The following is a 12,218-nucleotide window of genomic DNA, read 5'->3' as shown; positions in this document are numbered from 1 at the left end:
GCTCTGAATACCCAGAAGGTGGCAGCACAGTGTCATTTTGACAGACTTCAAAACCAGTTTATACTGTATTTTTATGCAATTAACTTTACATACAGTACATTCACTTATTTTATACATTGTGCCAATGTTGTACTAGTGTGTGTGTGTGTGTGTGTGTATATATATATATATATATGTATACACACACACTACCAGTCAACTTAAAAAAAGTCTCTTCTGCTCACCAAGCCTGCATTTATTTGATCCAAAGTACAGCAAAAACATTACAATTTCAAAATATTTTTTCTATTTGTATATATTTTTAAATGAAATTTATTCCTGTTATTTCATAGCTTATTTTTTTTAGCATCAATACTTCAGTCGCACGATCCTTCAGAAATCATTCTATTATTCTGATTTGCTGCTCAAAAAAAAAAAAAAAAAAAAATGGATTATTATAATCAATATTATTGAAAACAGCGGAGTAGATTTTGTTCAGGTCTCTTTGATGAATTAATAAAAAGTTCAAAAGAACAGCATTACATCTTTCTATTCATCAAAGATTTCAAAAAAAAAAAAAAAACTTAAATATCGATGATGATGATAATTATGTCTTAAATCAGTAAATCAGTATATTAGAATGATTTTTGAAGGATCACGTGACACTGAAGACTGAATAAATTACATTCTAAAATATTCAAATAAAAAGACACTGACTGGCATTGGTAGAAAGTCTCCATCTGCAATGACTTCATTGTAATAGTTGCATATTTATTTATGTTTGGTCTTCTGTGGTTGTTTGGATATAATTTTAGACACACATTATTTGTTATATAACTTTATTTGCTTGGCATGAAGCAAGATAAAATAGCAACTTAAATAATCTCACATTTTTAAATAGAAAACATCCTTGTCTTTCTCCATTCATCTACAGTATAATATTCATCATTGATCAAGATTCATCTATAATAGCTTAAAATAAAAATTATGTATAAAAAAAAAAAAAAAAGATATGCTCTAGTCTCCCACTTTAGTAGAACAAAATGGTATGTTTAACACAATCTTAAAATACTTAAGTTCGGAGAGCTTTAGCCACACAAATGCTGCAGTATTTTATGTTTTTTTTTTCACAAGCTTCCAAAGCTTGTGTCCAGTAAATGATTATTTGTAGCATTCATGAAACTCTCCACTTCAGTCAGTCCAACAGTTTTCAATAGCCTTTCCTTTTCATAGTTCCTCAGTCTTTCTTTTTTCGTCTGAACATCCACACGTTCATGTCCTTTAGTTTGTACTTCCTTCTGTATTTTCACTCTTTTCCTTTCACACACGAGAAGTCACTAGCAGTGAGCGTAGTCTGCGCGCTAACGTTGCTTCCAGCTCTTCCAGAAGAGAGTCTTTTCCAGACCCGCTCCGTGTGCCGGACCCCAGGACTAGCGTCCGGAAGGCTTCCCTCTCCAACAGACCGGCCATGTTCTGCAGGAAGTACCCTTCACAGTACGTACTGAGCTCCACCGCTCCATGAGTCTGGACAGAACACAAAACACTAATTATGCTTTCAGTTACTGGAGAGATGCTTTGGTACAGGTTTTTTTTTTTTTTGTGAAACCTAAGTGTTAATTTGCTCTTCCAAAAAAAGAGGTCTTAAATTGGAGCAGTGCAAACATCTAAAGGACATTTTCTTGAGATGCAATTTTGAGAAATTTAACGAAATGAGTTAAAACAAGAACAAATATCGGCTAACTGGATATGAACTAACTTGCCATTTAAAATAAGTAAAACATTTCATATTTTCTCTCAAAATGAATCTTATGCAATTTTGCTTCTGAAGTAAATGTGTCTTGATTTATCTTCATAAAACCTACATTATCTGCGGTAATAATGATTCGTCTTTTGTAAAAAGTTTTGTTTGTGTAATTAGCAACAATGTACCATGTTAATACCATTTATTCTTTGAATCTGAACCATATTTTCTAGTTTTTTAACATTTAACATCTTTGTAATCTACCATGGTACAATAAAAACAGACATGGTAGAATACAGTATTTAATACAAACAAAATGCTTTTTTATTTAATGTAAAAACTGACCCAATAAATTCTTATTTTACCTTATTCTTTACGATAATTTTTTATGGCATGTTATACAGTATTTTACGATATAAAACTTTGTAATTATATGCAGTTTAATGTGTTTTATATTAAATACATATATACACACGTTTACCTTCGCAGTGCGGTAGATGTTCACAGCGTTGTCGAGGTCAATGTTCTGAGCACAGATGATTTCACAGTGCCGCTGTAGCGCCCCCAACTGGAACATACTGGCTGCTGACAGTAACTAAAGAAAGCAAACAAAGGAGTGAATTATTACCTGCTTCGATCTACAAAAATAGTTCACTGGCCAAAAAGAGTCTCTGAGAAGATAAAGTTTGATCTTGAATTACTGCTGGTAAACTCCAGAGCAGGAACACCTGGCAGTGACTGTGGATGAACCGCCAAGATCTACCAAGAATATTGGAGCTGTGTTGGCCTGTATCTTGTTAGTCTTACCTCCAGTAAATCTGGAACAGCCATCTTCAGAGACTCCGTCCCCCCGCAGTACAGGTATGACATCATCATCTAGATGAACACAAGGAGACCGCGATCAACCCCTGATAACATCGTGTGTCACAGCCCGCTGAACGAGGATTCATCTGATCTTACCTGGAAGATGTTGTACTTGATGTTGGTGATCTCGATTTCCTTGCGTGGTTGTGTGCTGTCTGTCCCGTTCAGTGCCAGCAGAGTTTTGAACCTGATGCCAGAGCAGACAACATGCTTTATTCTGAACGGTTCAGGTACAGTATGTTTCCAAATGTCATCTACTTAAGACACTGTGTTTGTTACGAGATATTAGATTTCTTTTATTATGTAAGTAAGGGAACAGACTCACCTGTCGGATGCCGTAAGCAGCAGAACCCCATGAGCGTAGAACGGTTTGCCCTCCAGGATGAACGTCACGTCAGACATCTCTGGGTTGTTCAGGAAGTGAGGGTCTGCGGAAAGAGGAATCTGAGACGTCAGACTTGCTCAAGAGTTTTCAAGAGTAATCATTTATAGACAAAAATAATAACAAAAAAGATTATAATGTCCACTTTGGAAGCCCATTTCCACCACTGAATAAAAAAATAAATGACTTCCTCACAATTGCGAGTTTACATTTCACATTTCAGACTTTTTGTTCTCAGAATTGATATAAACATGCATTTTGAGAAAAAAAGTCAGAATTGTAAGTTTGTCTTGCAATTCTGTCTTTAGAACTCAACAACTGCGAGTTTACATTTCACAATTCTGACTTTTTTTTTTTCTAAGAACTGTGAGATATAAACTCACAATTGCAAGTCACAAAAGCAATAAAATTCACAAAAGATACAGGCTTCCATAGTGCATTACCAAGTCATTGAATACAATTACCAATTTCATTGACAAACTTTTTTTTTTTTTATCAATGCGGGGTCATTTATTTAATGAGAGGGCAAAATTGACTGAATCCATCCATAATCTCAACTGTACTAAGATGGAGTGAATTACCGAGTTGAGCGGAGAGAGCTGCTTTCTTTTCTTGAATACGAGGAAGTGGAGCAGGACCGTAACAGTGACTAAAAATGACGCCCAGCTGGTGGATTATCGCCTCGTTCTGTAGAGAAAAACCAGAAAGAATTAGCCACAAGGTCGTTTAAACTAGAGACTACGTTATTTACAGCATTCACACTAAATGTATTTATTTATTAATTTGTTACATAGGCTTTTTATGAACAAATGTCTATTTTTTTTTAAGTACCTTGCTATTTTTCAGGATGTTAAACATCAGCGGAAGGCCGACGGAGACTAGTTCCTCACAGTAGTCCTCCTCTTTGATGGAGGTGAAGTCTCGCAGAAGGGAGAGCATGACTCCAGCTCTGGACTTTTGCTGAGCGCTGCGCAGTGACTCCAGCCACACGTGAAGTCTCCATGGCACTCCTTCAGAATCAGACAAAATGTGGACAATTACTTACAAATAATCAAATGCTTTCTAGATAGCTCAGCTTTCCATAACCGTATCACAAAAAGCAAGATTCATAGTTGATAATGACTTAATGCAAGTGTTATTTTATCATCTATGCTCTCTATGTTCTCTGTAAATTATTTATAACTTTGTGATTAGTCGTGCATCTAACCTACCCAGTGATCTGAGCTCCATGGTGACATCCAGGTAGCCGTGCTCTGCGCTGTAGAAGGATGCCTCCTGCAGAGCTTTCATACGGGCCTTACACAGTTTGGGAAGGGCATCTTCTGACACCAGGCTGAGGTTCGGGGATGGAGGAGGGGGTAAAGAATGTCTGTTTCGACTGGACGCCCGCGTCTCGGCCTCCACACCCTCCGCCAGGATCTCCTCCAGCGAGAGCACATCTTCCCTCACCTTCTGAGGCTGAGAGAGGAGCTTCCTCAAAACATTCCTGGAGAACATGTTAGGCTTTAGTTCAGTGATAGATGGATGATGGATCAATTCAAAACTAGATGGGTGATGCATAATGAATGATTGGACATACTGTATGGATAAACAGAAGGATAGATGGATGATAAATGAGCAGATGGGTAGAGACATAGTAGGCATAGTAGATACTAGATAGGTGACTGGGTAGAAACGAGTGGTTTGAAAGAGTTAACAGGATACATGATGGATGGATGGATGGATGGATAGACATAGCTAGCAGGTTATATAATGAACATGATAGAGAGATACTGTAGATGCATGCTGGCAGGATAGATAATGATTAGAGCTAGATGAATAGAAAGAAAGTTAGATCGCTGATGTGGTAATACAGTTGCGTATGAATTGTCATGGGGGATCATGTTCAGAGTTGTGGGGGGTGAGTGTGTGTTAGTGTGATTTGTTCCAGGCGGCTGGGGATGATGGGAGTTATTAGGTATTACCTATGGCCATGGGCGGCAGCATGACTGAAGCAGTTCATGGCCTCATAGAGCGATGATGTCAGCGTGTTACTGTCCTGGGACCTCAGCAGGGGGTCGGCACCGCGCGCCAGCAGTAAACTAACCATCTCGTAATTCCCTGTGAGATTGCGAAAGCAGGAGAGTGACCAGAGGAGAAGTACAGGAGAAAAGGAGAAACAGATGGTGAGATTGCAGAGATCTGGAGAATAAATGTAATGTAGAACCACAATAAAAGAAGAGAACGCAATTCATGATCATTACTTTAACGATCGTAGAAGGGTCGTGTCTTGAGGAATTAATTTTGCCTTGATCTTTTAAGATAAAAAGAGCTGGATGTACTATAAAAACATTGTAAAGTTTACTCACAGCATACTCCTTATCCAAAACTGACTACTTTCTTTAGATGTCGAACATCATTAACATGAAATATTAACATTAACACCCACATTTACAATAATAAATGCCTGATGAAGTTCAGCAAAATTGGCCCTTCCAGTCACAGTGAGATAATGGACTTAAAGGTGACACCATATTTAGTTTCTGACAGGAATGAAATGAAGCTTTGAGGGATAGAAGTACAGAGCATTCAGTGGACTACTATTGTTTAACAACATACCAACTGTTCAGCTGAAACATTATAAAAAAGAAATAAAAAAAACTTTCAGTAGACAAAGCTCCATAAAACAATGCAAGTTTGAAAGTTGTAAGTTCATCGATTACATGATCTAGGAGCTTTATGTAGTGCTTGCTATTGTAATGAATATAAACCTATTCCTCACTGCCTTCTTTTCCCCCACATTAAATTCAATATGACAAAGGGTCATTCCAAATGAAGTTCTCAAAACTGGCCATTTCGGCTCTTCAGAAAGAAGTTTGAAATGGTACAGCTGAAAGACATGTTGCTCCTTTCATTCTTTGTGCATGTTTATTGTGTGATGATGACATCTCTTTATTTGGCTCCGTCAGATGGAACGGTTTATTTGTTCCCCCGCACAGTGATGTCCCTTTGAAAAGTTGAAGGTTGTAGAGCAGTGGTTCCCAATCCTGGTCCCGGAGAACCCCCAACACGGCAAGGTTTTGATGTTTCCCTTATCTGACACACATTTGAGGTCTTCGAGTCACTACTTATGAGCTGACAAGTTTAGTCGGGTCATGTGTAGGGAAATTTCTCAAATGTGCAGTGTTAAGGGTACTGCTGGACCAGGATTTGGGAACCACTGCTCTGCAACCTTCAACTCTTCAAAGGGATTAGGGCATGGGGATCAGCTTTTCAGAAAGGAACTCCTTTAAATGTTGCAGAACTTCATGTTGAATGTCCCCACACCTTAAAAGGTTTCAAACCAAACGCATGCTCCGAACTGTGGCAAAACAAGTCTTCCTGACCCAATTCCATCCACTCTCATACAGTTTGTGGCCTGTACAGTTTGACTTCGGTCTGCCAACACAAGGCCATATTTTTAGGGATTCCTGTTTGGGATGGGAGTGACCAGCCTTCCCTGGCAGGCTGTAAATCTGAGCTGGTGGAGGTTGGGAGAGGCTGGCATGAGGGAGTGGTGCTACACACACCTGCTGCCGATGCCAGCTGGAGAGGCGTCTCAACATTGCTCTCCTGTCCGTTACGGACGGCTGCTCCTTCCACATTCGCCCCAGCGTCTAACAGAAGCTAAAGATACATACATGTAGGTTAGGAGAGTAACAACAAAAACGTATAACAGTGTACCTATAAGTTCTCTTGTAGAATAGTTTCAGTATGAAAAACCACACAATAAAACAAGCAGCTTGTTACCTGCACTACTGATATATGTCCATGTAACACAGCGAATGTCAGCGCCACCCAGTGGCGGCTGTCTGGATAAACTGAAGGGTGTTTGGGGGAGCAAACAGGTACCTGAACACAAAAGATGATCAGCTTTCATACCGGCTGTAGTGCTGAATAAATGTCACAAAAAAGATTCATAACATGAAATAAGGTTTCTATATATTGTATTGAAACAATCTGACATGCACTGCATCCCAATTCAGTGGCTGCATCCTTTGAAGGCTGCATTCAAAGACTGATAACACCAGTTTTATTATAATTAACGAAAACCATAAAAAAATGGAGTAAGGAATAACAATATACAAACTGACAATTGTATATGCAGGTATATTACAATAGATAGTTTTGTATGTAAAGATATATCGTGTGCAAATTTGAAGTGAAGACTAAGTATGTGTGTTATAAATAAGTGTATGAGTGTATAAATAGTGTTGTGTGTTCCACTGTTATTATCAAGTGTTCATGAGATGAGACTGAGAGTGATGGCTTGATTTAAACAGGCCTTAATATCCAAAAATACAGCTGGACTAAGAAAGTAACTGGTGGTCCATACCGCTACGTCCAGATTGGCTCCAGCATCAATCAGCATCTGGACTAAAGCTTCATCTCCAGCTGAGCAGGCATACATTAGTGGAGTCATACCCTAGACAGATGCATCCAAAATATGATATCACAGAGTGATGTATAGTTTGGTATTGGGTGCTGACAGGTGCTGTTAACATCTGGTTTGGGGTTCTGAGCTCACGGTACCTGGTCATCCATGCTGTTGACACCATCTGGCCCCAGCAGCTCGATGGCCTGGCCGATCAGGTCGGTGCGGCCACAGTTCAGCATGCGGAAACCCAGGTCCAGCTGGAACTTATCTGTGGCGGCTTTGGCATCCAGCCGCCTGAAGGAGCTGAAGCAGCACTCGGGCCTACATAAGACAGAAGAAGAGTTAGAAAACACACATGAACGAAAAGGAGGACAGTGAGGGAGTGAGTGGGGAAAGGGGTGGTGGGGTTCAGTACGTGCCTTCATGGGTGGAGTGCTGTATTTTCCTGAAGTGTTTTCAAATCATTAAGTATAAGGCTAGGCTCTTGAGGATCAGTAAAAATCTGAGGCTCTGCTGAAAGTCTTTGCCAATGTTTTAATGCAGTTTGATGGAAAGTCACATATAAAGAACATGAGATCAAGTCTGATAGCTTCAGCTCTGCCACATTTAAAGTGCTGTTTAAATGGCTGTTGACATTTTAAAAAATAGATTCAATGAGTCTTACAAGGTTGTGATAGAAACATTAAAATATGCTCTGAAAACAACGTTACCACAACTGGAGAACACGACAAAACATCTTAAAGTCAGGATGAAATGTGATGTCCTTTACCCAGTTGCATGATTCAGTTACTCTGAAGATTCTGTAATGTATTTTATAAAGGTTTTAATTTAGTCTATGCTTCTGAAATCGATCATTTATTGTTATTTGTCAAAAATGTTTTTAATAATGTTGCTATATAAAAGGTGTTGTATCAGGCTGATTGGCTGCTAGGACATTGTTATGTAGTTGCTAAGCTGCTGTAAGTTGTTGCTAAGGAGTTCTGGCTGCTAGGGCGTTGTTATGTAGTTGCTAAGCTGCTGTAAGTGGTGGCTAAGGTGTTCTGGTTGCTAAGGTGTTGTTAAGCAGTTGCTAGGCTGCTGTAAATGGTGGCTAAGGAGTTCTGGTTGCTAGGGTGTTGTTATGCAGTTGCTAAGCTGCTGTAATTGGTGGCTAAGGAGTTCTGGTTGCTAGGGTGTTGTTATGCAGTTGCTAAGCTGCTGTAAGTGGTGGCTAAGGAGTTCTGGTTGCTAGGGTGTTGTTAAGCAGTTGCTAAGCTGCTGTAAATGGTGGCTAAGGAGTTCTGGTTGCTAGGATGTTTTTTATGCAGTTGCTAAGCTGCTGTAAGTGGTTGCTAAGGTGTTCTGGTTGCTAGGGTGTTGTTATGCAGTTGCTAAGCTGCTGTAAGTGGTTGCTAAGGTGTTCTGGTTGCCAGGGTGTTGTTATGCAGTTGCTAAGCTGCTGTAAGTGGTTGCTAAGATGTTCTGGTTTCTATGGTGTTGTTATGCAGTTGCTAGGGTGCTGTAAGTGGTTGTTAGGGTGTTTTGATTGGTTTGCTAGGACATTGTTAGGCAGTTGCTTAGTTGTTGTAAGAAGTACTGGTTGCTAGAGCGTTGTTATGCAGTTGCCAAGCTGTTCTATGTGTTACCAAGGTGCAAGGTTGCTAGAGCATTTCTATCCCTTCTGAGGGATCACCTCACATTTGATTTTGAGTGGTTGTTTGGTTGTTGCTATGCAGTTTCTATGGTGTTCTGACAGGTTGCTAAGGCATTGCTTTTCCGTTGCTACAGTGCTCTGATTGGTTGCTAGGGCATTGGTACAGTTTGTGTTTGTAGGGTAGGGTGTTACGATGTAGTTTCTCACGAGTTGCAAAAGAACAGTCAGAACGCAACATCTATCAGTAGATAAGGTATTTATAATAGTTGCTAAGGTATTGCTGTGTGGTTGCAAAGGTGTTCAGGGTGTTTTCGGTGTGGCTCTTCTTCTAGGGACTTTTTGTTGATTGTCAAAAGCATCCATCTTGTATTTCTCTCTGGGTTTCTGCTCTCAAGATGTGGCTCATGTTCCTCACTCGTTTATTGTCCAGCAGGTATGAATGTGTGCTGGTTGTCAGTCAGTATGTGTTGTATGATGTCTATGTCTTACTTCAGCAGTCTGGGCTCACAGTCCAGTCCGGGCAGGAGCAGCCGCGCTGTCTGTCTGACATCATCGCTGTCCACCAATAAGCTGCGGCGATGCTCCGCGTGAACGATGGCCACGCGCATCCACTCCATCAGCGGGGGGAGGAGGAGGAACGGCCTGAGGACAGCAAAAAACAGCAAGTTTGTTTCCAATCCATTGTTGTGTTAATATTGCAACAATATTTCATTGTATTCTTTGCTGTAACAAAATACAATTGTTCATTGTACTCTCTTGTGAACACTGAAACAATTGATTTCAGATTTAACGTATGTGTTTATTATTAAAAAAAAATTATAATTCACTTTTGTCCCAAAAGTGAGCTAAAACTGACTATAAACTACCATTGTTTTTGGAATATGAATTATTATAGACTGTCTATAGTATGTGTGGGTGTGTAACAAGTCTGCTGAGAGCCACAGTTGTGTAAAACAAGTTGGGCCACACCGCACTAAATCTGCTAGTGTTTGTAAAGCAGGGCTTGTGCAATAAGAAAATGCAACTTTCACTGAGACGGTCCATGTCTTTCAGCAGCCTGTCATTTCAGAGGATTCATGCTGAGAATGAGGTACAGCTGCTGAAGTCGCCCTGTTTTCGGCAGCTCACGCACACTCCCTATGTTTGTATGTGTGCAAGCTTCTTGATATGAGAATAGATAGGGGCTGTTTACTGGAGACTATATTACGCAATAATTATACAGAGTTTTAACAAGTTTCAGCTTCTGAAAGGTGAAGCAATGGGGAAAGACAAAAAAAATTACTCTTACATAAAGTGAATACTCAAATTGAATAAACATTACAAAATGTGGCTTTCAAAGCCAGTATACTGTAAACTATTGTGAAGTACACAGAACCAAAGTTTTATGAAAAAAGAAACGTTGGAGGATTTAATAAAAGCATCTTTGGTTCTTCAAAAATTAAGAGATTAATTAATAAAAAATATTGTATATAATATTGTATGTAATACTATTCTAATATTCATATAATTCATATTTTAACAGTCATTCACACAAAAAAATTTATATATATATATATATATATATATATATATATATATATATATATATATATATATATATATATATATATATATATATAATACACTAATATTTAATTTAGAAAAAAATCATTCATCATTGGTCATTCTTTCAAAAAGATATTCTTAAAAATAAAAATTAAAAAATGTAACTTAAAATTGCAAATATTATAATATAGATACTCTTTTTTTCCTTATTCCAATATTTAAGTGTTTCAGCTATTAAAAAACATTTTGGTCATCCTTCAGAAATTGAGAATAAATAAAAATAATGTGTAATAGACTAAAATCCAATACATACTTAGTGCTGTCACATGATTAATCGTGATTAATCGCATCCAAATGTTTTTTTTTGTAAAAATATGTTATGTTTGTATATTAAATATATCTATTTATAATATTAATTATATGAATATAAATATGGACATGTAAATACGTGTAATATTTTCAAAATATGTTATGTCTGTGTATTTATATATACATAAATATACATAGAACACACACACATTATGCAAACAAAAACTTTTGTTGGATGCGATTATCACGATTAATCATTTGACAGCACTAATGCTTATTCTTATTATTTTTCAATCATTATTGTTATCATAAGGTATTCAAGTGTTTCAGGTTTGTCTGGCCATATTGGTCATCCTTGTAAGTAAATAAATATTCTAGAGTAATATACTAATATAAAATTTTATTATAATAATTTTCATACAATGTTTAAGTGTTTCTGGTTTTAAAAAGCAACAGTGTGAATGAAAAAAGATGTTGTTTGGTTATTTAAAAAAAAAAATGGACTGAAGTGAAAATACCCTAAAATGTATTGCACTCTCACTCAAGCAGTTGTATTTAGCATCCAAGTCAGCCTGAACCATGAATTATCATCACCAGACACTGATACAAGTCCAACATCCCCTGCCCAAATCCAAATCTAATCTTTTTCTAAGTAAAGCTCTGATAAGATGAGAATACCCGCAGCTAGTGCTGCAGATTTTCGTAACATCTCCCCAGCCTTCCAACCCCTCAGGGAAAGTGAGCTTCACATCGGATTTGGAGAAGATTCCAATGTGAAGTCAGCCCCCAAAGCGCTCGATGCACAGCAGGAACACAATGACGTCAAACAACAAACCAAAGTAGTCCCGCCGAGAGCCTGTCAGCCCAGCAAGACATGCAAATGAGACTTACAGAGAAGAGCGTGAAGCTCATTAAGGACACAAGATATGCGCAACAGAGAAACACGTCTCCTGAGACCTACAGACGCGCTCAACCACAACAAACAGATCAACTTTGCAGATGACAGCTTGATGGGAGCCATCTTGGTTCAAAAGAAAAGACTATTAAAATTCTGAAGTCAGCTTTCAAGTGTGGAACATCTGAAGGCGAAGCCAAATTTAGAAAAGCTATTTTTAAATCTTGAGGGAGGATATGAAAAGCGCATCAAATAATGTTGTGTTTGCAGGTGTTTTGCCAGTGATCGGTTTATTCGGTTTGCGTTGTACTCTCAGTGCTGCCACAAGGGCTGTGATATCAGACAATAGCTTAAGGTAGCATTGTCTTCTACAGGCTAAAACTGTCATTTTAGAAGACCTTCACGTAATCGATCACCAAACCAATCGCTTTACATTTATGTCGATATTCCATGTCCACTGTTGTGAAACCCACG

The 12,218-nt window shown here is 38.4% G+C and overlaps 1 protein-coding gene across 1 annotated transcript in view; it reads right to left on the bottom strand.

The window, feature by feature from the left end:
• Positions 1–801: 801 nt before the first annotated feature.
• LOC128014493 (ankyrin repeat and BTB/POZ domain-containing protein 2) overlaps positions 802–12,218 on the bottom strand; it is a 45,065-nt gene continuing 33,648 nt past the window's right edge. The window contains exons 5-18 of the mRNA XM_052598107.1: positions 9,485–9,637; positions 7,518–7,683; positions 7,321–7,410; positions 6,735–6,836; positions 6,515–6,611; positions 4,931–5,066; positions 4,178–4,452; positions 3,798–3,976; positions 3,548–3,653; positions 2,910–3,012; positions 2,681–2,771; positions 2,528–2,596; positions 2,202–2,315; positions 802–1,503 (exon numbers count right to left, since the gene is read on the bottom strand). Of these exons, the coding sequence (XP_052454067.1) occupies positions 1,300–1,503; positions 2,202–2,315; positions 2,528–2,596; positions 2,681–2,771; positions 2,910–3,012; positions 3,548–3,653; positions 3,798–3,976; positions 4,178–4,452; positions 4,931–5,066; positions 6,515–6,611; positions 6,735–6,836; positions 7,321–7,410; positions 7,518–7,683; positions 9,485–9,637 (1,885 nt within the window). The 3' untranslated portion in view covers positions 802–1,299. The remainder of the gene's footprint in view (positions 1,504–2,201; positions 2,316–2,527; positions 2,597–2,680; positions 2,772–2,909; positions 3,013–3,547; positions 3,654–3,797; positions 3,977–4,177; positions 4,453–4,930; positions 5,067–6,514; positions 6,612–6,734; positions 6,837–7,320; positions 7,411–7,517; positions 7,684–9,484; positions 9,638–12,218) is intronic.

This window comes from Carassius gibelio, chromosome B25 (assembly GCF_023724105.1).
Source record: "Carassius gibelio isolate Cgi1373 ecotype wild population from Czech Republic chromosome B25, carGib1.2-hapl.c, whole genome shotgun sequence".
Lineage (NCBI taxonomy): Eukaryota > Metazoa > Chordata > Actinopteri > Cypriniformes > Cyprinidae > Carassius > Carassius gibelio.
Note: the sequence above shows the minus strand (reverse complement) of the source record. Positions and strands in the feature narration are given on the sequence as shown.